We start from the raw sequence: 27,605 nt of genomic DNA, 5'->3' as shown, positions 1-27,605 counted from the left end.
ACCTATGATTTACATTGAATAACTAACAGAGATGATAGTAGAAGTACCCATGGCTTATTTGTTGTAAAGCTAGGCAATTTAAAAAATAGACTCAAGTGATAAATGAAACTAGCAATTAAATACGGTTACAATACAAACTTCTAACTACTAAATAGATCTAAGATGCTATTTTTATTAGGAAATTAATACATGCCATTAAGGCACTAATTAACAACTAACCACTTCATTCCATTAATTTTGTGCAAAATTTTTTGTTTAAACCCAATTTACTACTCCTTCCGTCCCTAAATTAAAAGTCTCTTTCTCTATTATATTATGTGAGTTATAAATGATAGAAAGAGACTTAGTATTAAGGGGCGAAGGGGGTATATATATTATCAGTGTTATAGAGGTTAGGTTACTTGGTTGGTGTTTAATTTAATATTACCCAAGACAATTTGTTAGTGTTATAGGGGTTACTTGGTCAGTGTAATAGGGGTTACTTAGGGCCTGTTCACTTCAGCTTAATTTCAATTCAGTTCAGTTCAGTTCACTTCAGCTCCTAATTTCCTTCTCTCATAAAATATTCATTTTAGCTCTATTTAGTTCAGTTCAGCTCCAATCAGTAGTTCAGTTCTCCAGTTCAGTAAATGTGAACAAACCCTTAGTCAATCAGTATTATTGAGGTTACTCGGTGAGTTTTATAGGGGTTATTACTTTGTTCTTAGCTTTTATAAGCGGTCACAAGGTGTGGCCAGCCGCACATTAGACGCACAACTCCTCTTATGTGCGGTTGGCTACACCGTGTGGCTGCTTGTAAAGAACAAAGTAACCAGCCTGTCTTGTGTGTGGCTAGCCGCACCGTGTGGCCGCTTATAAAACAACAAAGTAATCCCTAAAATAGTGACCGAGTAACCCTTTTAACACTAATTGAATAATCCTTATAACACTGACAAATTAAAATAACCCCAATAACTCGAGTGAAATAACCCCTGAACATTGACCAGGTAACCTCTATACCACTCACAAGGGAACCCTTATAATGGCTAGCCACATATAAGAATTTTTGGGATAAAAAAAAAAAAAAAAAAAAGCTTTTATCAGCAAAATTGCATTAAATATATGCATATAAAAAAGGTTAATTACTATGAGTCGTGATCAATACTTTTAAGACGAAATTCATAAAGTGGTAGAAAAACAATTGATAATTATGAATGCTAGTTAAATAAAATAAAACTTTGAAACGGAGAGTACTCTAATAAACTAACGAAAGAGAAATTGTTAAACCCAAATTTCCCTTTTTTTGCAAGAAAAAAATGATGGAAAAAAAAATCAATTTATATCTATCAACAATCAACATGATTATTCAATTATCTTACAACATACATAATAAGCCAATTAGTTTTAAAACTCCAATTTTAGTCGTAGATAATTCGGTCCAAGCTAAAACAAATTAAAATGTGGATGATCACCACGACGCAAGTCAAATTGTTTTTGACTTTACAATGATGTGCCCTTTTGAACAAAACAATCCATTTGTTATTTTTAGGAAGTCCTTTAATTTATTTTATTACTCCGTAGTAGTCTTATTTTACTTGCCCCATCTAATATTTTTAACGAGGATTTTTTGAATCAAGTGGGCATCTAGAGTAAATTTCGTCATGCTGCAACAATTTTTTGGGTTCCACCATGAATTGAAGATGATGACTGTCATCCTGGCTATACATAATGGGAACCAACCTCGCTAAATTAAGGCAGGCTGCCTTGAAGTCTTTTGAGGATGGAGACGTAGACGACATGTACTCCATATTGAGACACTTCCATGCATCCGAAATCTTTTGACTAACATGCTTCCTCGCAATATCATATGAGCTTATTTTATGTTCTTTCATGTACCAATCTACGTAGGAACCATCTTCACCATTTGGAGTCCTATCCTGCAAAAATCACATCTCGAAAAATTTAAATAAATTTGCATTTGGTCTCAAATAAACGGGGATATTTTTCGGTTATGTACAAGAATGTTACGTAACTAAATTAAGTGTCTCATAATAAAAGAGTGTATTTTATCAATTGAAAGACAAACAAGGGACGAAAAAGCCACTTAGGAATTTTATCGTGTTAAAGCAAGAAACTAGCTTAGTGTGCATACCATATGGTTCCCTGTATCATTCCAGAGGCGAAGAATGGTGGCCGTAGAAGATATGATTGAAGGAAGGCTACTCAACTCTTCCAAACTCTTCTTGTTGATTTCTTTATTGCCGAGAAGAAAAAATGCGTGTGCCATAACTACATGGGTTCCCGAACTAACTATCCCGTTGTTTAGATACTCCTTAGGGTTAGGTGAGTACTTGTCAATACTCCAATTCAACTCAATAAAGTACGCATTGCATTGCTCTGCCCACTACATCATTATAAAATAGACTTAATAGCATAGTTTAAATTAATAATTTGGCAATTAAATCTGAATATAACAATCATCCTATTAATTTGTTCAAAATTATGCATGTGTCACGTTGATATTATAATTGAACTATTAATGTGAAAATGCGACATGGGGATTATTATTGCTTAACCATCCATTGATAATATTGGCCAAGCTAAGCTATTTAGCTAGGTAATTGAATTGTACCAATTTTCGTAAGCATTGTTGTGGGTTCCATCCATGCTTTGTTTGAATTTTGGAGCTAAAATCATTTGTGGTCTCCAAAAGAGACTTGAAGCAAACTTTCATGCAACAGGGTAATTGTGTAACATCAGCGGATTCCCATCTGTACGCAATATTAACAAATAGTAAATAGTATGATCAACAATGTACAACAACAATAATAATAATGCCTTACAACATGAAGAAAGTTTAATTATTGCAAAGTACACTAGGTTTAATTTTTTAAAATTTTAAATCTATATTTAATCAAAATTGGATCACCTTTTTAAGGTAGGTTAGTAGGTAAAGTTTGAAGTTGAATTAAATTATTCAAGTCGAGTCAGTTTTACATTATTCATGCATATGGATCGGAGTACCTGTTAATGGCTTCTGTGAATAGATAAAGCTCATCGTACGTTCCATAACCATCAAATATGTCGTCAATCATGTAGATAAATGATATTGCTTTTGTAAGCTCTAATCTCTCTTCGGACATAGCGAGCCCAGGAAGAATTCCCATTGACCACATATACCACTTTAATGGCTCAATTCTTGCAAAGTGCAATTCCTTCACCAAATTAAGCTCGTTTACCCATCTAGCAAAATCCACAATTTGTTCTGTAATTAGATAAACATGGTAAATCACTAAGAAAAAATAAATAAAAAATTCACTTTACTTTCATGGCAAATAAATGAAAATCTTAGTTTATTACTACACTACACATTGCATACCCCTTCATTGATCTAACAGTTTTTCTTGTTTGAAAACTGATTGTCTCGCTGGAATTAAATATTTTTTTTTTTTAAAAAAAAAAAAGTCAAAATAGAAAGAACTTTAAAATGCATATTTATTGTACTCGTTTATCATTTATGTTTTTTTCTTTGGACCACATATGCATAGTAGCATATATATTGTCATATTGATTCTAGCTCGACGAAACATATATGCCCACGAAGTTCAAAAGATATTGGTTTCGAATAACTTTACGTATATGGTTCAAAGGTTATGCACTTGGCCTTAATTAACAGTAACGTTGTTCATTCTCATCCTTCTCAGCTCATTTATAAATGAGACTTTGTTTTTTTTCATAACATACATCCATATATCAGCTGTACTTTATTTTTGTAAGTCATATGGGGCATGAGTGCATGACAAAATTTTGACAGTCTCCATCAAGTGCATGGTAGTGATACCAAAACAAAAACTTAATAAAGACAATTGTACTGTTCACTAATTTTGAAGTAAAAATAGTTTTTCACAAAAATGATAACCTAAAAAGTAGTTGTTAACATAATCAATAAAAAAAAAAGAACATATAGTTTAAATTAAATAAAATATCTACTATCACTCAACCCTAAAGAACATATAGATTGTTAATTAACTAGGTGTGCATCAACTAATTTGCACTTAAATAATGTAGCATATATAAGCTGATAAGCACAATAATCAAATTCATTGTTTGTTTATGCTCTTATAACAAGTCAATATATAATATACAAGGGTATATTAACTTATTTTAAACTTAGTACTACCTAGTATAGAACTTATATTAATCTTTTATTAAGGTTCTGATTGTTGTAAAAAAATATTCTAGTCTCAATTAAATCATCGCTTCAACTTTTGCCTAAAATCTGATAAAATTTAATTTAAAATTTTCACCAAACTTACTTTTATATATTACATATATGTATATATATACATATATATATATATATACATTTATACATACATATATACATATACATATATATACAATATATACATATATATATACATATATACATATACATATATACATACATATATATGTGTATATATATTTAAAAAATTTAAAAGGAAAAATTGCCCGGAATAATCCGACCTTTGCCTCATCCGCCCATAATAATCCCACCTTTCGATTATTTTTAAATAATCCGACTTTTATATCTAATCCGCTCCCAATGGTCCCGGGTGACTTGCAACCGGCTAAATAGGTCACCATTTGTGATTTGGAATTGTTTGCACACGTGTCGCCTCGTTGATGGTTAAAAAAATTTAAAAAAAGAAAAATTAATAAAAATAAAAATTATTGGAAAAATTATTTAAAAAAAAAAAAAAAAACCACATCCATCTTCTCCGGCAGACCCACCACCGAAACCTCCTTCCATACCCAACCCATTAACTGAAATCACCTCCTTGACTCACTTTTATCCCACCAAAACCATCACTCTCCCCTAGGAGTGGCCGTTCTGATGATTTTGTGAATTTAAGGCTGATTAGTAGGCGTTTGAAGCGGCTGATTTGTGGTGTCTGCCGCCGGCGATTGTTGGTGCAACTATGGTGGGTGGCGACTAATTGTGGTTGTGGGTTCATTTGATGTGTTGTTGCAGCCATGTCTAGAATGTGCGGGGAGTGTTTGCTACGGTGAGAGTGGTTGGGTTTGTGGGTGGTGCGTTTGCGAAGGAGCAGCGGCAGTAGATGTTTTTTTGGTGGTTTGACGGGCTAGTGTTGGGTCGAGTTAGCCGGAAACAAGGAGAGTGAGAGACGCGTTAGCCGGAATCGGGAAGAGATGGTGGCCGAAGTTGGGTAGGGGCCGATGGCTGGGGTTGCCGGAATCTGGGTTTGGGATATTTTAAATTTTTTTTTTATTTTAATTTTTTGACCAATTATAGGCTAACACGTGTTTGGTAACTTGTAATAGCAAGTTAGATGACCGGTTGGGACTATTTAAAGCGGGAGAGGTATAAAGGTCGGATTATTTAAAAATAATCGAAAGGTGGGATTATTATGGGCAGATGGGGCAAAGGTCAGATTATTCCGGGCAATTTTTCCTTTAAAATATAGGCATGTACCTTGTATATTTATGGTATGTACCTTATACTAGATATTAGACATATAAGTCATATATACATGTACTACTTTATGATATACGAAGTATATTATATACCTGGAAACTTGAGTTAGTTCCAATTGTTGTGAGATTTGAACCAAGTTGATGTCGATTCTTGCTAGATCGTGTACCTCGTTTATCCAATCGTTGATATGACTGGAATCGTGGAGAAACATTAGGGATGATTTGAAACAAGGAAGAGACATTTTTGTCATTAGTCTTGGCAAGCTTTTATGATATGGATAACGAAGTGTGTTTCCTATTACCATACCATCATATTGTTCAACCTTCTTCAACGAGGCCTTCAATAGTTTGCGACTAAAGTTATTTGCGTCATCAAGGATATAGTCACTTCTAGTGCGAAATTGAGACGCTTCAAATAGACTCATCAACCCTTTTATGTCTTTTGCAAGTTCTTGATTAAAATTCCCATTTTCGTCCTTGAATTTTGCCAAAGCATCTACATCGGGGATTAAAAAATGGATAAGACAAGCTAGCGACATAATTTGGTTACATAGTATATTTGATTTGTGCGCAATATATATATATATATAAATGTCAAAAAATAATTAAAAATAAAAATAAAAAATAAAAGTGGTTGTCATAGCTAGCATACAAAAGGCTGTCAACTTGTCACAATAGTTTAGTTAATAAGGATGTTTCTACTGTGTCATTTTTCAAAAAATGACACCATGTCATGCTGATGTGGCATGTTATGGTTGGTCAATTTTCCCTTTATTTTAAAAGATCAAAATGTATTATAATGTATGTATAATTATAAATACAAGTAATTTTTTACAAAATACTGTATATAATTAATCTATTTTTATTTTTAGAAAATCATTTCCAAAAATCAAATTATAATTAAAATTTGGAAAATCAAATATGTTATTCATGGTTCTTCATCGGCAAATTTTTTTAATGATCTCTCTCCCGTGCAATTCTGGGCAATTAAGGTGTAGGTTCCGGCTGCTTTTCCGTCGTACATAAATCCGGCGAAGGGACCACGGAAGTGGCTCAAGATTATGGCGAATTTTCAAGCGGTTTGAAGCGTATTTTGGGTGCGTTTATCTCGATTCATGGTGAAGTTTTAGGGTAGCGATTTTCAGACGAATCTACAGAGGTTTCAGGCGGTAGTTTTCAGGCAACAACATAGGCTTCTTGGCGTTGCATAATTGGACTGTTTGGCGATGGTTTTAGGACCGGTTTTGGTCAATTTCAGGAAGGTCGATTTTCTTGGGAGAATTTTGTATAGTTTGCAGGCGGTTTTTAGGCAATAGTTTTGACACTCGTTCTTCTTCGCCGGCAGCAAATCAGTCTTCCATTATTGTTTCTGGTTGTTCGTCAGATACTTTGTGTGTTTTTAGTGCAAGGGGTATTGGAAATTTGGAATACATTTACAATGATTTTGGGTATTGGGATGAACAATGATGAACATTGAACAGTGCTGAATTTTTTTTTTATTTTGTGATTTTTTTTTAGTTTTAATTGTGATTTTTAATTATATGTTGTTTTTGAAAATTTATTGATATTATAAAAATTGATTTTATAGTTTATACATGTATTTCTTCTGTATTATAAAGCATACATAATATAAATACAATTTTAATACATTATGGACATTAAAAATAATTCAAAAGAAAATCCGAAATACCAAATACGGACCAATTAGATTTCGCCATGTCAACATATTGTGGTGTCCTTTTTGAAGAATGACATTGTAAAATTTTTAGTTAATACGAAGTATATTTTTAACTAAAGGTTGAAAGTTTAAACCTTAACCCTCTTTACTCTTTGATCCAAAACCCCCCACTACATACGTACGAGATTAAATTCGTTATAACCTTTTTTAATATTTACCTTATCTTTAAAAAAATAAAAAAATAAACAATAGAAATAAAAATTAAATACCTGAAGATACATGATATCCTTGTTGTCTCAACAGGCGAAAGCGAAGAGCTAGATCATGAAGATTATCATCAGTACCTTCTCCGATTGTACTATAATATAAATAATAATGCTTTTCTAAAGTAGCACCGATTTCATCTCGAAAATAATATTCAAGACCTATTCGTTGTATAGCATCAATTATAACCAATTTTTCTACATCACCATATTTTTTATTTGCCATTATTTTCTTTATCTTCTTCACCAACTCTTCAACCTGAGTTTCATCCTGAAAAAAGAAAATCAATTTGACTATAAACACTAGGCTCATTTTCACTATAATAAATAAGATCAAACAAACAAAGGAAGTACGTACTAAACATACATGCGTTAAATATGTATTAAATGAAGACTCAACTGTAGAGGAGATTTGATCATCGACGAAGCTGTCCTTTGAAATGGCATGCACAATACAACGAATATCTTTTTTGAATCCCTTATTTTTTATATTACTAATATTTCTCATTGAATTATTAGTAGAGATGACAACAGACGAAGTATCCATGGATATTCGAGTATCCTTGTTCGTGAGGAACGACGACAAAGGAAACACGTTGAGCGGAAGTGCACCATAAGCAACCATAGTGTGGAGTTGTCTTTCTTCGTACTTCCAACAACTAACTATGATATTTATAACGTGATCGATCTTATAACCTATGGTTATGCAGGCATTATAGAAGCGATATGGTTGGCCTAGTTCCTCTTTAATATTTATTGATTGGAAAGCTAATAATTGATCGTACTAGATTAGCAAAACTAATAAACTTTAGTTTTCTAATATCTCGTGGTACCCTTGCTTGAGAGTTGGAGCCATGTGGAAAATGAATTTGGCAATACAAAGGTACGTATAGCTACAGTGCAACTTTTTTTTTTTGAGGTAAGATGAAGGACCCTACCAGACTATAACGTTAGCGGACTAGACAATTTGGGAGAGTTTGGAGAAGGTAAGGGAATCTTACCCTCCAAATTGTCACTATTAGAGATTGAACAAGTGAATTGGAAGGTACATGCTTTCCTTTATACTAGACCAAACTTAACTTGGTACAGTTATTGTACAGCTTGGTTGTAGTTACTGAAGAGTCTTAACTGGTCGTACAACATATATATACCCATGATATTTTTGTAAGTATATCATGGTCATTTGGTAAAATTGGTATAAACCACCTTTTATGTCCGACTTTTTTGAAAAAACCACCTTTTAAGTTTTTTTTTTCTAATTAAACCTCCTTTTAAGTACCTAAATTTTTAATTGCGCCACCCCTATTTCAAATTATGACGAAAAAATTAACTAAGACGTCAAAGGGGCCTACAATTTGTGACTTTCGTCCCTAAATCATGTATTTTTTTCACCTCTAAAAACATTTGACCCTCCCCTTTATATATATGCATGACTAAATTGAGTAAAGCTCTAAAAAACCAAACCTAATTTTGCTTGAAAAATTAAATTGTAGTATTTGTTATTCTCAAAACCTAAGTAGAGGTAATTGAAGTTGATGGTTGAGATGGAAGGGAAAGATTTGCTATGGTTGATGATTTGGAAGTGGATGGTTGAGATGCAATATGTTAGATTTGAAATAGGGGTGGTGCAATAAAAAATTTAGGTACTTAAAAGGTGGTTTAGTTAAAAAAAAAAAAAAAAACTTGAAAGATGGTTTTTTCAAAAAAGTCGGACAAAAAAGGTGGTTTATACCAATTTTACCCGGTCATTTTATTTGAACCATTAAATGTTAAGGGTATCCTTTAACGAGTATATACTATCAAAAACATAGTTCTTACATATTACATAGTATCATTATTGGTATGTAGTACATTTATTTTTTAAACCATTGGTATGTAGTACATATATAAAGTACTATTTACATAATCGCACCATCTAGATTTTTTTTTTTTTTTTTTTTCACTATTACACATCCCTTTTGACCATTATTAGGTATGGTGATGAAGTGAGCATTAATCAGTATGATTAATTTACCGCTCTATGGTACTATGATTTTACATTGAACTAGCCTTTTGGCCCGTTCGATGCACGGGTTCTTACCTAAGTTATTTCATATGTAGGTATGTTTTTCAATAGTTGAAACTTTTGATATGAAATACGAAGTAATTGTTTCATTGCTAAAACTAAAAGGGAAAAAAGAATGAGGGTAGATCAATGGAAAAAGATAATGAAATTTAGTTACGTATATATACATGAAGATTGTAGGATATGAAATGACATATTGTTTTAAGTTATGTTTTAAGTTTAGGAATTAAAAAGACAATTTTTATATAATTCAATTCATATGTTTATGTGAAGCATATTAATTGGTTCAACTTTATTTTATTATGATGGAAATGAAACACTTCATTTTCTTAATTGAATTTGCAAGTTATGGAATACATTAAGACTTAAACAAAAAGATTAAAAGGGGTGACATGTGTCATATGTGGTATTGAGTGACTTGTGATGACATGTGTCATTTGAAAAATTATGGTTTGTGTTTTTAAATACTAAGTATAGATAACTGATAGAGATGATAGTAGAAGTACACATGGCTAATTTGTTGTAAAGCTAGGCAAATTAAATAAACACATAGCAATTAAATACGGTTACAATACAAACTTCTAACTACTAAATAGACCTAGGATGCTATTTTTATTAGGAAATTAATTCATGCCATTAAGGCACTAATTAAGAACTAACCACTTCTGTTTAGGGAATTTTTACCCTAGACAAGTGGACCAATGAGGAGGTGCCATGTGTCAGAGGCTGGCAGGTCATCCTTGACCAATCTCCAGCTGACACGTGGCCTCTCCAGATATTCTCGTAGAATTGCGGCCTTCAAGGGCCCAATTCCCCAAACTCCGCTATTTGGCGGCGCAGCCCATCAGTCCTACGTCAGAATGACCTAGGGAGGGGCACTTTTACCAATGACCCTATAAATAGGGAGATATTCCCCAAATTGGGGGGGATTGAGAAATTTACTATCATTTATTACATCCTACTTTCTCTCTCATCAGAGAACTCCTGAGCTTGGAATCCAAGCAGATCCCCACCTAAATTTCCGCACTTTTTATTCTCCTTCAAGTTAGTAACTTGAGCGTTGGAGGCGGAGCACCACCCAACCGGTGTCTTCGTTGATTTTGCAGGTACAGAGCCAGCAATCTTCGAGTTGTAACTCTCCCAAGGGACAAAAACACCCAAAACATTTGGCGCCGTCTGTGGGGAGAGTACCTCAAGATGGTTTAAAATTCTGTACCAATTCTTAATTCTACTTCTCTACGTCCGGTTACTCAGGCGGGTAACCAAGAGGACTTGCAGCCGGTTATTCAACCGGAAGGTTTTGAAATCCCTCAACCTCCGCCTCAACCTCAGCCAGAGGTATTCACTGAGGAGGAGAAAGAAGAGGACAATGATGTGGAGACCTACATAACCAAAGATGGCTCCCTCATCTCTAAATCCATTCGTTCCAGAGATCAACTGGAGCGAAATCTAGACCAGGCGGGTCCAAGCAGGCGGCCCACTGGGAGGTCAGACGGGGAAACCCGAAAGGCTAGAGAAGAGGCTCCAGTCACCCGGAACGAGCTCATGAAATTCATGAACTCCTTCAAGGGTGAAATTAAGAAGATGATCAACAACAAGGCTGGCTCTAGTAAGAGTCCGCCGGCTAAAAAGACTCCCAATGATGGGAAGAAGAAGAAGCCGGTCAAGGACAGGCAGCCAACTCCTCATCCAAAGGAGAAGGCAGCCGCAAAACTTGACAGGTCCAAGATTCTGATGCCCCAAAGGCAGCCCCGGCAACCCTAGCCGGAGGCCAACAAGGCGTCTACCTTCGATGCTAGACAAGTCATCAATCGAAGGAGACAGCAACAGTCTGAGTCAGCTTCTACCTCAAGCTTTCCAGACAGCTTCAAGGAAGCTTTTGCAAGGAACTCCATATCCTTGCATGAGAGTCGGGCAGGCGGTAAATCCGTCAACACCGAACCTCAACTCATGATAGAGTCTATGCCATACGCACCCCAGGCGCAGTATGGGCAATATGGCCTCTAGTTTATGCAGCCACCCCCATTCGGAGGTCAGGCGGCATATACCAATGTCCAGCCACTGGACTGGCAGCTGCGGCTGATGAGGCTAGGCGAACAGCCGTCTGCCTTTGCAGCTAATATAACCGAGGCGGCCCAGCTGGCCAAGGTTAAGAATGTTTTGGTTGGTGCTTATGATGGCACCACCAACCCAGAAGACCACCTGATGACATATACCAACCTAATGTGTTTACAAGGTTGGGACGATGCCACTTGGTGTCGCTGTGTCCCGGCTACATTGAAGGGCATTGCCCAACAATGGTTTGGAAACTTGCCAGCCGAATCTATTGATTGCTTCAAGAAGCTAGCCTTCTTGTTTGCCATCAACTTCTCAATGAACATCCCTGCTAAGAAAACAAGTTTAGACTTGAGCACCATTAAGCAGGGAGAGAGAGAGAAGGGCTACGCTCATATGTCAGGCGGCTCAACCTGGTCAGGATTCAGATCCAGAGGCTGTCTGACGAGGTAGCATTTACATACTTCTTTAAGGGTCTGAGAGACGGGTCGACTTTTAAGTTCGACCTTGTCAGAAAAGGGGCATTTACGCTACAGGCGGCCCTGAGGGAGGCGGAAAGCTATATACAAGCAACCGACCTCTGCACGCCTGGTAGCCAGTCGGACTCCAAGAAGTCTGACAAGCAAAAAGAGAGCCGGTCTGCTCAGCCGGCAAAGAAAAAAGAAGAGAGCAAGAAAAGAAAAGAAGTCTGGGCGGTCAGTGATTCTGAGCAGCCGTCCCAGAAGAAGAAAAAAGAGTTTAAACCATACGTCCCCCGGTATGAGTTTAACAAAGACTGCAACTCCATCCTCATGGAGGTAAAGGACTGGCTATCCATTGAGAAGCCGAATCCAATGAAGAGTTCCGTCCAGTCACGGAACAAAAATAAATTTTGCCTGTTCCATGAGGAGGTTGGCCATGACACCAACGACTGCTTCAGTTTACAGCGGACGTTGGACCATCTGGCTGACAAAGGGCTTCTAAAGTCCTACATTTCTAAGTCCCTAGCCGGGGCAAAAAAGAAAAATAAGGGTCAGCCCTCCAAGGCTACCCCCTAGCCTACTAGTAGTTCGGATACCGACAGGGATCCGGTCTACACCATAGCAGGCGGATTCTCCTGTGGTGGCCCTACCATCCGGGGCACCAAAAGCCATCTTCGAGAGATGGATAAAGATGATGATGAGCAGGTGTCTGCCAGCTCCACCTTTCCGGATGTTCTCATTACTGAGAAGGACAGGGGCAGCGTACGCCGCCCGCATGACGACCCGGTTGTCATTGAATGCAAGGTCGCCAACCAGTTAGTTGGGCGCATCCTTATTGACACCGGCAGTTCGTCAGACATCATCAGCCTCCGGTGCTTGCAGAAGCTGAAATACAACTCCAGCAGCATGCATCCGGTCACCCACCCCTTGGTTGGTTTTGGGGGTGGGATGGTCTATCCAACCGGAAGAATTGACTTACCCATTCGGCTGGGAGAGTAGGGCCAGGGACGACATATTGTCGTCAGATTCTTTGTCGTTGAGAAGTTGACCGCCTATAACATCATTCTTGGGAGGCCAACCCTCAACGAAGCCAAGGCGGTAATCATCCCGTCTCTTATGCTCATCAAGTATGAGAGGGATGATGGTTCTGTTGGTTCCCTGAACGGGGATCAGAAGACGGCCCGGGAGTGCTATCTCTCAGCCGTCAAAGATATTGTGGCCTTAGACGGCCAAGGGAAGGAACCAATAGAGCTTGACAATGTCAAGGATGCCAATTCACCCCCACCAGCAGTCGAAAAAAAGAGAAAAGCTGCAGAGCTGGTGGAGGTGAAGAAAGAAAAGAAATAGCAATCACTGACCGGTGAACGGTCAGAGGAGCACTGTCCCCAACCGGCTGGTGAAAGTATTGATCTTGTTCTAGACGATAGCCGTCCATAGCGAACTGTTAAGGTTGGGACGGTTGCTAATGCTGTTCTGGGTGCAGACTTGCACCTTTTGTTGAAGGAATTCAAAGATGTGTTTGCCTTTGAAGTGGGAGAGATGCCAGGCATCAGCCCGGATCTTGCTGTCCACAAACTCGCCGTGGATCCAAAAATGAAGCCCATCCGGCAAAAGAAGAGGAACCACGGTGAGGAAAGAAGTCAGCGGCAGCTGCCGAAGTAAAAAAGCTGCTGGATGCCAGGTTCATTCGGCCTTGTAATTTCCCCGACTGGGTGGCAAACGTTGTGCTTATAAAGAAGCCGAATGGTACCTGGCGGATGCGTGTAGACTACACAGATCTCAACAAGGCATGCCCAAAGGATAGTTATCCACTTCCAAAAATTGACAGCTTGGTCGATTCAACAGCCGGTCATTCCTTGATGAGTTTCATGGATGCCTATTCCGGCTTCCACCAGATATCCCTGTGGAAAAAAGATCAAGAAAAGACGGCCTTCGTCACTGATCAGGGGCTATTCTGTTATACTGTGATGCCGTTTGGCTTGAAGAATGCGCCGGCTACGTTCCAACGGATGATTAATACAGTCTTCATTAGTCAAATTGGGAGGAACGTAGAGGCATATATTGATGACATGATAGTCAAATCCAAGCAGCAGGCGGATCACCTTGCGGATCTCCGAGAAACCTTCACCACACTCATGCGGCATAAGGTTATGTTAAATCCTAAGAAATGCGTCTTTGGTGTTGAGTCTGGGAAGTTTCTCGGATTCCTGATTGATCAAAGGGGGATAGAGGCTAACCCTAAGAAGATATAGGCGGTAATTGACGTGAAGTCACCCCGCACTGTTAAGGAAGTACAAAGACTCACCGGTTGCTTGGCCGCCTTGGGAAGATTCCTTAGCCGGTCAGGTGACAAATGCCTTTACTTCTTTCAAGCAATCAGGAAGAAGACTAGATTTGAATGGGGGGATGATGCTGAGGCGGCCTTTCAAAAATTGAAAGAACACCTGCACTCTTTGCCAAAGCTTTTCAGTCCTTTGCCTAGAGAGAAGTTGTACATGTACTTAGCCGTCTAAGACCATGCCCTCAGTGCCGTTCTCCTTGCTGAACGAGACGGTACTCAGCTCCTGGTATACTTCATTAGCCATGTGTTAAAAAATGCTGAACTTTGGTACCCCATGGTGGAAAAATTTGGTCTTGCTTTATATATGGCCTTCAAAAAGCTGAAGCCATACTTTATGGCACATCCGGTTGTAATTTACACCGACCAGCCCCTCAAGCGGCCAATGTCTACTCTGGAGTCATCCGGAAGAATGTTGAAGTGGGCTATTGAAATGCAAAGTCTTGAAATCTCCTACGAACCAAGGAAAGCATTGAAAGGCCAGGCGTTTGCCGACTTCATTATTGAAATGACTCGTCCGGTCCTCCCGGATAATATTGATCAGGTTTGGAAGGTGTATGTAGATGGGAGCTCTACAAAGAACAGCTGTGGTGTAGGTATTGTTTGTGAATCTCTAGAAGGAGATAGATATGAGTATGCACTACGGTTCAAGTTTCAGGCCTCAAATAACGAGGCGGAGTATGAAGCCCTGCTAGCCGGAATCCGCATGTGTAAGGCGGCAGGGGCAACAAAGATTGACGCCCATTCTAATTCTCAGTTGGTTGTCAGCCAGTATGAGGGCACTTATGAAGCGACCCATCCGGCTATGATCAAATATCTTCAGGCTGTCAAAGATGAGGCTGGGACTCTTGAGGAATTCAGATTGAATCAAGTGCCCCAGTCAGATAACCACCCGGCGGATGCGCTGTCAAAGTTGGCATCATCCGCCTGCCATGATACGCCTCGGCCAGTCTTTTGGGAAATTCTTGAAAAAAGAAGTATTTATGAAGAGCCCATTGGAATTCTAGATCGAAGTTCTACTTGGATGGATGGCATCCGGGCGTATCTTGCATACGGCACGCTCCCTGATTCACCTCAGGAGGCAGTCGTCATGAAAAAGAGAGCAGCTAACTTCGAGTTGCGAAACGGAGAACTTTTCAAGGCTGGATTTTTCAAGCCCTTGTTGAAATGTGTTACCCCAGAAAAGGGGAAAGAGATACTCGAAGAGCTGCATGCGGGATTTTGCGCCTCCCATATAGGCGGCAAGTCCCTAGCCGTCAGAGCCAGGCGGCATTATTTTTGGCCTACCCTTGAGGCAGACGCCAAAGAATTTGTGAAGAAATGTGATAAAAGCCAAAGGTTTGGCAAGCTAATACATCGCCCGGCTACTAATCTGACGGCAATCCACAGCCCAGTCCCGTTTGTTAAATGGGGCATGGACATTTTGGGTCCTTATACGCCTGCTCCAGGCAGAAAACGCTATATCTTGGTGGCTGTGGACTATTTCACCAAATGGGTGGAGGCGGAGGCAGTTAAGAATATCAAGACAAAGGATGTCATCTCTTTCATCTAGAAGAACATCATCACCCGGTTTGGGGTACCTATGTCTATGGTATTTGACAACGGCCCTCAGTTTGAGACGCCTCAGCTCAAGACTTGGTTAAGAGATCAAGGTATCTCAAGTTACTTTGCCTCAGTCGGCCGTCCTCAAGCAAATGGTCAGGTTGAGGCATTCAACAAACTCATCTCAGACGGCATCAAAAAGAAAATTGAAAGAGCCGGTGGTTTATGGGCTGAAGAGTTAATTCATGTTCTATGGGCCATCCGGACAACTGCCAAGGGGTCAACCGGAGAAACCCCATTTCTCATGGTATACGGAGCTGAAGCCGTTTTGCCCATTGAACACTATGAGCCTATGCTCAGAGTGATGCTCTATGATGAAGAGGCAAATTGGGAGGCCATGCGGCTGGCATTGGACTCCCTCCCGGAACGCAGGGGCAATGCTGCCCTGCGACATGAGATATACAGTCTGAGAATGACGAGAGCCTACAACAAAAGAGTGCACAAACTTCCTTTGAAAGTGGACGATTTTGTGTTACGGAAAATGGAGGCAACCGGTAGGGCCAATGAGCTTGGAAAGCTAACTCCTAATTGGGAAGGCCCCTACCGGATTTATGAAGAGGTTAGGGATGGTACATACCGCCTGAAAACTCCAGACGGTAGACGCCTGCCTAGAACTTGGAATGCAGATAACTTAAAAAAGTACTACTTCTGAGCATTGTAAAGTTTTTTGTAACAAGAAGTGTTAATGAGAAATGCTTTTGTTTCATTTGTTGTCTTTTTATATCGGTCTGGGTTTACCCATACAAATGTTGTGAAGTTTAGTAGTGTAGGGAATATTTCAAGCATTATGATAACCCCAAACTTGAACCCCACTGTGATCATACACTAAAGTACGGTGGCGTTCCAAAAGGAAAGAAAAAGAGCAAAAAGAGTCGCCAACAAGTTTTAGGAACTTGTAAACCCAAAAGACAATCCAAAAGGACCATCAACTACTCCATAAGGTCTTGAACCAAACAGGGTTCGGGGATGAGGGTACGAATCCAATCTACAAAAGAAACGACCCGCCCTATAAAATAGGCCTCTACTTTGTTATGCTCGTATTCATGTGCGCTTTTCGAATAACATACAAACATTATATTAAACCTAACCTGTTTATCTATGTTGGTTGAATATTAATGCACAAATAAACTATTATTGGCGATCACTTGTGTTAAAATCACATTAGCCTAAACCAAATTAATAATTATCTTATTAAGCGTGATTTCAAGTACAAATTCCCTTTAACAATCATAAAAGGTGTGATCAAGCAATAACGATAAAAAATAAATAATAATCAATAAATAATAATAACGATGATAATAGCATGATAAGGCATAATAAAGCTTAATAATAATAGCAAGATCCTAGGCATGATACTAACAAGGTTAATAACAAACCCTAGCATGTCACTAAGCAATAAAGATCAAAGCTTTAAACCTAACATGGTACTAACATGATATTAGAAAGAGTAAAGGCACCCTAAACATGATACTAGAAAGCAATAAAAACATCCTAACATGATACTAGAAAGCATTAAAAGCATCCTAACATGATACTAGGAATTATAAACAATAATAAGCAAATCTAAACATGCTTTCTACATTGAAAGAGAGTAATAAGATTACATACTTTGAAGCCTCGTACCTCTTTCTAATAACAAAATACACAAGTTAGTAAACTTCAATGAAAATAATAAGCAATAATTAAATAATTAAAGAATTAAATTGAAATCAAATTAAATAAAGTTTTGACTAGTTTTGGACCAAACCCTCAGAAAATATCAAACCTTGCACGTCTAGGGCGAAGGCAACTTCGAACTTGGTTAAGAGATTCAAGATCTTGTGAATGCGGAATATTGTATTTTGTAAAAAGGTAGTTTAGAAAAAAAGAGAAAGAAAAGAATTAAGTAATTCTTGAGAGAGAGAATAGAGAGAATTAAGAAAGAGTTGATGATTGTGAATTGATTGTTGATTGTTGAAAGAGAATTGTTCATTAAAAACAGAGGTTCGAGACCCTATTTATAAGGAAAAAGTCCGGAAAATCATAGAATTTGATAAGGAATAAAACTCCACTCTGTCGCTAGCAAACTGACCTTGTCGCCAGAAATTTATCCTGTCGCGAGGCGACAAGCCTGTCGTTTCGCGACAAGACAGTTTTTTGCGGATTTTGTTTTTATCATATCTTTTGATCTAGAAGTCAAAATAAGTCATATAATATGTCGTTGGAAAGCTCTTGAAGTCTAATTTCAAATGCAATTGGAATCAGATTAAAATCTTTTGTAGATAAAAAGATATGGACGAAATAGTGAAAGGGTGTCAGTTTTGGATAGAGTTTCGTATATCTTTAATATCTTTTTCGTTATAGCTTGGATTTATTATTATAATATATCATTGGAAAGATAATTTCAAGATCTATCCAACCATATAAAATTTGGATAAAAATTATGAGGCACGAAAATATTATCTGACTATCTTTGAACATCTTTAAATTCGAATAGAATTAGGAAAGTTTTAAAAAAGGAAAGTTTATATTCAAATCAAATTCCATGATCTTATCTTTTCAAAAAAGGATAATTAAGATATTTTAGAAACTTATAGAAGATTCTAATCAATCCTAATTAGTTTAGGAATAGGATTAAACCTTTGGACCCTCCTCATGATCATTGGGTCGTAGGTAAAATCCGGTTTGGGCCCAGTTTAGTATTTTGGCCATAACTCCCTCATTATTCATCGGAATTGGGCTTATAATATATCGTTGGAAAGGTCTTTCAAAGCCCCATCCAACTACACCATTATTGGACCCTTATCATGTACCAAAATAAATTGAATTGGACGTTTTCAAATAAATAAAGTCATTTTCAAAAACAGAGAGAGAAGAATTTAATTAAAACTAAACCGCAACACTTGGCTTTCGAATCACTTTCACCTAATTCGATAATGTTTCGATGCGCAAGGTATTCATCACTGGGTTTGGTTTTGGGGAGACACAAATGGGTGTCTACAGAAGCCTCCACTTTAACTGAGTTTGGAGAAACTTAAGTTTCGAAAACGAAAGTCAAAGTATCGATAGGGACGGAGAATGATTCAAAATGTTCTGCAATTCCAAATCATTCTTATAACACCGATACCTGTAAAACAATCATTAGTTAAACAGATAAAAGAGTTAAGAAACGCGTATCTTGCACCGTCGAGCACACGTCTCTGAAAGTAACCATTTTGTTGTTGCATCGTATGTTGTTTGTGACAACCTCCACTGTGCCTCGTGAACGCCATCGTTGAAGATAACCATATGTCGTCGCCTTCAATATTCTTGGTGACAATCCTCCACAGTATTTCGGGAACATCGTCGAAAATAACTGCATGTCGTCATCTCCAGGGTTGTGGCCGTACGTCGCCACGGCAGTGCATCGCCGCTATAGACAATCTTTTCTTTACCTTGAGGGACCGTCGAAGGTGACCTTGCTTCGCCATCTTCAAAATTTGAGACAACACTCCACATCCTAGGGAATGTTGTCTATCATTGCTGCTACATCTCGAGCTTTTCCTAGAATCATGGTGACAACTTTCACAATCTTAGCGAATGTCATCGAAGACCGCCTCATCACGAACCGCTCTTCTCAAATATAGGTGACAACTTCCACAATCTTAGTGAATGTCATCGAAGACCGCCTCATCACGAAACGCTCTTCTCAAATATAGGTGACAACTTCCACAATCTTAGCGAACATTGTCGAAGATCGCCCATCTCGTGCTATCTTCTCAAATCTTGATGACAACTTCCACAATCTTAGCGAAGGTCGTCGAAGATTGCTCATCTCGTGCTATCTTCTCAAATCTTGATGACAATTTCCACAATCTTAGCGAATGTTGTCGAAGATTGCCCATCTCGTGCTATCTTCTCAAATCTAGAGATAACCTTCACAATCTTAGCGAAAGCTATCAAAGACCGCTTCATCTTGAATCGTTCTTCTCAAATAATAACCTCCCCAATCATAGTGAAAGCTATTGAAGGTCGCTTCATCTTGAACCGTCCTTCTCAAATCCAAGCAATAAACTCTTTTTAATCTTAAAGCCCCCTGTTGAAGGCTTCGTCATCTCGAATCTTCAAATCTTCTTCCATCCTAGGAATTGAAATCGTTGTGAACCGTTATTTTGGTGCTTGCGATGAGCCAATACTTAGGCGCTTTAAGTTAAGTAAGACGATCTTTTGTCAGGTCGATCACTCATTGTGATTGTAATCAAGCCGACTACTTAATCCTGTCAAATTGCTTAGAGGGGCTAACTGGCGTACCAAGGAACCCTAACTTCTGCACTAGGTCCATATGACCACATCATGAAGCCACGTGACCTGTCGCCGCACCAGCGCATGCCAGAACTTCTGTCGCCGCGATATCGTTCTGAACTTTCAATTTGGTCGTTTCCTTACAACCAAATCTGCTCAAATATTTTGCAAATTAAGGCTCTTCATCTCCATATAATTTTGCTCAAACTTCTCTCATCTTTGAAAAGTTTCATACATCTATATTCGTACTTTTTCGAAAAAATCCGGGAATATTCTTGCTCGCTGGAATGTACCTGCATCTATATTTTAGACTATAGGACTTTGCTCATCTTTTATTATCTTAGGGTTGACCTAAGGCTTAGTGTTGCTTGACTCATTGATTTAACATGACTTAACTCAAATCGTTTGACACATGTGTTAGACTCAACTCAATGTGATATGACACGACATGACTCAATGTACATGACTCGTGTGTGAACTCGACTCGATGTGTACATGACTCAAAAACAAAAATTTTCCGTCATTTTTGTGGAGGGTACCGACTTTCTCCCAAAAAAGAAAGATGCGAAAAAGAATCGAAGTATTTGATGGTGCATGTTGAATGAGCTTAATCAAGTATATGCATTTGATACTATCCCTCAAGGTACAAGGATTAATTCCTCCTAAACTATCTTAGTTGACTCGATTATGAAAGTATTTAGGTAACTTAGGCACGGAGGCTAAGCCCTTCATACTTCGATACAATGATGATTATAAGTGATGAGTGATGAATGATTTTGATAAAGCATGCTTCAATGTTATGTTAAGAATTCATGACAAAGGGTTCCTAATTGGAAGTCTATTTGGTCATGTATCTGTGATGTGTGTGAAAGTGACACTAAAGTTAGGCTGCAAAAGCTAAGTGTATGGAAAAGTATTATTTGATAAGAGTCAAATAATGATGACTCTTAGGCTAGGTAGGCTAATGATGTAAGGATCAAGCCCCCAAGTCTAGCTCTAAGTAAATAGGGATGAGCATTGGAAATCCCTTGATATGATCATGGTGTAAGTGTGTGAATGTGAAAATGAATGCATTTTTATTATGGCCGCACCTCAATGTGAGGTTGCCTACGTATCCGTTACGAATCAGGCCAAACGTAGCTCTAGCCGAACCTTGCACAAGTATGTATACCTCAAAAAGGTCTTTTAAGGGTTGTAACGTGGTTAGGCTAAAGGTTAGAGAAGAAGGGGATAAAGGCTCAAGACCCTAAATAAGCCCCCAAGGTGTGCAACCTTGTTTTTGAATCTTTATATTTTTATGCTTGAGGTTTCTCATTTTTGAGCTCTCTTTCTTTTTTTGGTTTTTGCTCTTCTTTTTTTTTTTGCTTTTTGCATTTTTCATATTCGCATTTTTTTTTATAAGTGTGGGCAATCCCAATCATGCGGTCTATCACTCACTTGGCATTCATGTTTCTCAGGCACGGTACCGAGCACTCGATAAGAAACGCAATCTGAGACATGTTCTTATCAAAGATATTTTTATATCCAAGACATTGGAACACTTGCCCTTTTGTACACTTTTATTATATTTTTTTATTTTCATTTTATTTTATTCTTTTGAGATCACTCAAGCTTTCATATTTGTAAATTGCATAAGTTACACACCATCCCATCCCAAGGTTAAGTAGATGTGGGTTGAAGAAAAAAAAGGTCTATCGTTAGACGAGGCTCAAAGTGTTTTATCAAAAAAAGGATTATATATTTAAAGGGTGAAGATAATATGATATGGTTACAAGGGGTGCCTCAAATCATTGGTATACCTTGTGCTTAGTTCGGCGAATTTTTTTTTTTTTTTTTTTTTTTTTTTTAATAATAATGCAATGATCACATGCAAGAAATTAAGATGCTCATTTTATTAAAGGGGAAAAAAAAAAGTAAATAAAAAAAACTATGTAATAAATCTAAGGTAGGCAAAGGGTATCTATGCTAGACTTATTGGGGAAAAGTTTGAAAAAAGAAGAAGAAAGCATGAAATCTTAGTGAGAAGCTTGCCTTGTGTTTTGTCTCATCATTACTTTTTTTACTATTATTATTGTCAATCACATGACTCGAACTCGATTCAACATGCATAGATGGGAAGAGATCATGAAAAAATGAAGGGAATGATATGTGTGGAGAAAGTATGTGGAGAGTGGGAAGATGATGTAGATGAAGAAATATGGAAGAAAGTATGTGGAGAATAAGAAGAAGATGTAGATGAAGAAATATTGAAGAAATAGGAATAGAATGGACCCCCACTCAAATGACGGAAAAACGACTCATGCATGAACCTAAGACATGGTCATAGTGTGACAAACATGTTATGTGTGTGCTAAGACTAATGAGTGTAGGTGAAATGTTAAGACTTGTGTCATGACCATGTGGCTAGACTATGTGACTAGACTCAAGTAAACACTAAGTTAAGACTTCACGTATGTGCATTAAATTGGATAGGCTGTGGTATTTTAGTCATAACTTTTGATCTGTGACTCTAATTGGGACGAAACCAACTACAAATTAAAGATAAAACTCGGGGCTACAGATCCATAGGTTATACGACTCGTGGTTCTTCCTAGAACTTCGGCTATGACCAAAACAAGTTGACGCATGTGCAGTATACGGGAATAAAAATCCGGGTTGACTTAAAGGAACTATGACTCGACTTTAGGCTTTTTTTTTAGTTCAAATTAATTAATTAATTAATTAAACAAAGTCTTTGACTCTTAGTGTATGACCATTGGACTTTAAGTGCCTAAACTCAATTAAAGACTTAAACATGGTTTGAACCATTAATAAAATGATAAACTGATTAGTAGACTGTGAATTAGACTCGTCGTGATGACTCGAGCAAGAAAACTGGACTGTCGCTAAAACAACAGGACTGTCGCCACTGTTTAGAGCCTGTCGCCAGACGACAAAACTGTCGCCAGGCGACAGACACTAAACTGCAGTGCCACAGTCCAAATTCCTGTGCCATTGCTGGAACATTAATCTGGACTGTTTCCAGTAATTTTACTCTAAATGGACATGCCTAAAGTCGTACTAAGTCGAATTGATTGATTTATTAGCCTTGAATTAATTCAAAATTAATTAATTAGACAAAGTCCTTTTAGTCATTAGTCAATTTATTTAGTTTTTAACACAAGTCAAACAAACGGTTAACACATATATAATATATACAAGCAAGGGTACACAAGTAGTTCACATAGTCACAAGATGAGTTTGCAACCTAACCATGGATCTAGTTCTCTAAAGTTCGAGGATATGGGTTAAGTCAAAAAGGTCCATGGTTAAGAATCCATATGCATTGCACGCAAGCCTACCGGGAGGGTTGGAGCGAATGGACAGGATTCCTCGAGTGCGAGATGAAATCGGACTCGACTCCATGGTTTGGTGGATTCACAAACATTACACGTACCCAAATCTGAACTTTGCACATGATAGTGGAATATTCCATTGGGCAGGTGAAGCAGGAACCCCCAGAGGGTTATTTCCATATGTAGAACACATATGGGTTCAGAAAAGTGAAAAAATGACTCAATCAATAAGCAAAATCGAGCCAACAATACTAGAAATAGTCAAAGCAAGAAGGCAGACCCCTGGCTCGGTATTGGAAGAACTTGGCGCCAGACTAAAGGGACTGTCGCCGCAAAAAAGCACCTGTCTCCAGGCGACAGAAACTTTTTACGGGCGACAAGCCCTGTTTTCTAGACGCTAGTTCCTACATGCCTTGGCAAGTTTCTGTGTTCTTCGAATTTTCCAGATTTCGCATCATCTTTTCGATTCTAGTCATGAAAGATATTTCTCAAATTTCCTACGTGTAAAATTCCTATGGATTGACTCATGGGGTACTCCCATGAGGACCTTTTAATGCATATGACAATAATGTTAATCAAATTACGCACATGAAATACTTAGAATTTTTCGAGTCTCATCCGCTCATTCTAAATAATTGCCAAAATTAAATAAATTTCAGGAATATAAATAGAAATCCTCTCCAGTGGAGTCGCCAAAAACTGTAGGGAATATTTCAAGCATTATGATAACCCCAAACTTACCCCACTGTGATCATACACTAAAGTACGGTGGCGTTCCAAAGGGAAAGAAAAAGAGCAAAAAGAGTCGCCAACAAGTTTTAGGAACTTGTAAACCCAAAAGACAATCCAAAAGGACCATCAACTACTCCATAAGGTCTTGAACCAAACAGGGTCCGGAGATGAGGGTACGAATCCAATCTACAAACGAAAGGACCCGCCCTATAAAATAGGCCTCTACTTTGTTCTGCTCGTATTCATGTGCGCTTTTCGAATAACATACAAACATTATATTAAACCTAACCTGTTTATCTATGTTGGTTGAATATTAATGCACAAATAAACTATTATTGGCGATCACTTGTGTTAAAATCACATTAGCCTAAACCAAATTAATAATTATCTTATTAAGCGTGATTTCAAGTACAAATTCCCTTTAACAATCATAAAAGGTGTGATCAAGCAATAACGATAAAAAATAAATAATAATCAATAAATAATAATAACGATGATAATAGCATGATAAGGCATAATAAAGCTTAATAATAATAGCAAGATCCTAGGCATGATACTAACAAGGTTAATAACAAACCCTAGCATGTCACTAAGCAATAAAGATCAAAGCTTTAAACCTAACATGGTACTAACATGATATTAGAAAGAGTAAAGGCACCCTAAACATGATACTAGAAAGCAATAAAAACATCCTAACATGATACTAGAAAGCATTAAAAGCATCCTAACATGATACTAGGAATTATAAACAATAATAAGCAAATCTAAACATGCTTTCTACATTGAAAGAGAGTAATAAGATTACATACTTTGAAGCCTCGTACCTCTTTCTAATAACAAAATACACAAGTTAGTAAACTTCAATGAAAATAATAAGCAATAATTAAATAATTAAAGAATTAAATTGAAATCAAATTAAATAAAGTTTTGACTAGTTTTGGACCAAACCCTCAGAAAATATCAAACCTTGCACGTCTAGGGCGAAGGCAACTTCGAACTTGGTTAAGAGATTCAAGATCTTGTGAATGCGGAATATTGTATTTTGTAAAAAGGTAGTTTAGAAAAAAAGAGAAAGAAAAGAATTAAGTAATTCTTGAGAGAGAGAATAGAGAGAATTAAGAAAGAGTTGATGATTGTGAATTGATTGTTGATTGTTGAAAGAGAATTGTTCATTAAAAACAGAGGTTCGAGACCCTATTTATAAGGAAAAAGTCCGGAAAATCATAGAATTTGATAAGGAATAAAACTCCACTCTGTCGCTAGCAAACTGACCTTGTCGCCAGAAATTTATCCTGTCGCGAGGCGACAAGCCTGTCGTTTCGCGACAAGACAGTTTTTTGCGGATTTTGTTTTTATCATATCTTTTGATCTAGAAGTCAAAATAAGTCATATAATATGTCGTTGGAAAGCTCTTGAAGTCTAATTTCAAATTCAATTGGAATCAGATTAAAATCTTTTGTAGATAAAAAGATATGGACGAAATAGTTAAAGGGTGTCAGTTTTGGATAGAGTTTCGTATATCTTTAATATCTTTTTCGTTATAGCTTGGATTTATTATTATAATATATCATTGGAAAGATAATTTCAAGATCTATCCAACCATATAAAATTTGGATAAAAATTATGAGGCACGAAAATATTATCTGACTATCTTTGAACATCTTTAAATTCGAATAGAATTAGGAAAGTTTTAAAAAAGGAAAGTTTATATTCAAATCAAATTCCATGATCTTATCTTTTCAAAAAAGGATAATTAAGATATTTTAGAAACTTATAGAAGATTCTAATCAATCCTAATTAGTTTAGGAATAGGATTAAACCTTTGGACCCTCCTCATGATCATTGGGTCGTAGGTAAAATCCGGTTTGGGCCCAGTTTAGTATTTTGGCCATAACTCCCTCATTATTCATCGGAATTGGGCTTATAATATATCGTTGGAAAGGTCTTTCAAAGCCCCATCCAACTACACCATTATTGGACCCTTATCATGTACCAAAATAAATTGAATTGGACGTTTTCAAATAAATAAAGTCATTTTCAAAAACAGAGAGAGAAGAATTTAATTAAAACTAAACCGCAACACTTGGCTTTCGAATCACTTTCACCTAATTCGATAATGTTTCGATGCGCAAGGTATTCATCACTGGGTTTGGTTTTGGGGAGACACAAATGGGTGTCTACAGAAGCCTCCACTTTAACTGAGTTTGGAGAAACTTAAGTTTCGAAAACGAAAGTCAAAGTATCGATAGGGACGGAGAATGATTCAAAATGTTCTGCAATTCCAAATCATTCTTATAACACCGATACCTGTAAAACAATCATTAGTTAAACAGATAAAAGAGTTAAGAAACGCGTATCTTGCACCGTCGAGCACACGTCTCTGAAAGTAACCATTTTGTTGTTGCATCGTATGTTGTTTGTGACAACCTCCACTGTGCCTCGTGAACGCCATCGTTGAAGATAACCATATGTCGTCGCCTTCAATATTCTTGGTGACAATCCTCCACAGTATTTCGGGAACATCGTCGAAAATAACTGCATGTCGTCATCTCCAGGGTTGTGGCCGTACGTCGCCACGGCAGTGCATCGCCGCTATAGACAATCTTTTCTTTACCTTGAGGGACCGTCGAAGGTGACCTTGCTTCGCCATCTTCAAAATTTGAGACAACACTCCACATCCTAGGGAATGTTGTCTATCATTGCTGCTACATCTCGAGCTTTTCCTAGAATCATGGTGACAACTTTCACAATCTTAGCGAATGTCATCGAAGACCGCCTCATCACGAACCGCTCTTCTCAAATATAGGTGACAACTTCCACAATCTTAGTGAATGTCATCGAAGACCGCCTCATCACGAAACGCTCTTCTCAAATATAGGTGACAACTTCCACAATCTTAGCGAACATTGTCGAAGATCGCCCATCTCGTGCTATCTTCTCAAATCTTGATGACAACTTCCACAATCTTAGCGAAGGTCGTCGAAGATTGCTCATCTCGTGCTATCTTCTCAAATCTTGATGACAATTTCCACAATCTTAGCGAATGTTGTCGAAGATTGCCCATCTCGTGCTATCTTCTCAAATCTAGAGATAACCTTCACAATCTTAGCGAAAGCTATCAAAGACCGCTTCATCTTGAATCGTTCTTCTCAAATAATAACCTCCCCAATCATAGTGAAAGCTATTGAAGGTCGCTTCATCTTGAACCGTCCTTCTCAAATCCAAGCAATAAACTCTTTTTAATCTTAAAGCCCCCTGTTGAAGGCTTCGTCATCTCGAATCTTCAAATCTTCTTCCATCCTAGGAATTGAAATCGTTGTGAACCGTTATTTTGGTGCTTGCGATGAGCCAATACT

General features: G+C 37.7%; 1 protein-coding gene across 1 annotated transcript; it reads right to left on the bottom strand.

Annotated features, from left to right (window-relative positions):
* Window positions 1–1,592: 1,592 nt before the first annotated feature.
* On the bottom strand, window positions 1,593–8,026 carry LOC145610993 ((3S,6E)-nerolidol synthase 1-like). Its single transcript, XM_081666242.1, has 7 exons — window positions 7,769–8,026; window positions 7,408–7,672; window positions 5,554–5,956; window positions 3,004–3,222; window positions 2,612–2,750; window positions 2,132–2,383; window positions 1,593–1,916 (listed from the first exon to the last, which is right to left on the bottom strand). The coding sequence occupies exons 1-7, from the start codon at window positions 8,024–8,026 to the stop codon at window positions 1,593–1,595; spliced, it is 1,860 nt and encodes a 619-aa protein (XP_081522368.1).
* Between the last annotated feature and the right edge of the window lie 19,579 nt (window positions 8,027–27,605).

Source organism: Chenopodium album, chromosome 24, assembly GCF_948465745.1.
Source record: "Chenopodium album chromosome 24, dcCheAlbu1.1, whole genome shotgun sequence".
NCBI classification, from domain to species: domain Eukaryota; kingdom Viridiplantae; phylum Streptophyta; class Magnoliopsida; order Caryophyllales; family Amaranthaceae; genus Chenopodium; species Chenopodium album.
The sequence above is the reverse complement of the archived record's forward strand: the minus strand, read 5'-3'. Positions and strand labels throughout refer to the sequence as shown.

What these genes read in the sequence shown, in the direction of transcription:
- LOC145610993 (XM_081666242.1), bottom strand. Translation starts at nt 8,026, where the DNA reads ATGGTTGCTTATGGTGCACTTCCGCTCAACGTGTTTCCTTTGTCGTCG. An exon ending in TTAATACATATTTAACGCAT is followed by an intron (nt 7,673 to 7,768) that starts GTATGTTTAGTA and finishes TTCTTTTTTCAG; the next exon opens with GATGAAACTCAGGTTGAAGA. An exon ending in TTCACAGAAGCCATTAACAG is followed by an intron (nt 2,751 to 3,003) that starts GTACTCCGATCC and finishes TATTGCGTACAG; the next exon opens with ATGGGAATCCGCTGATGTTA.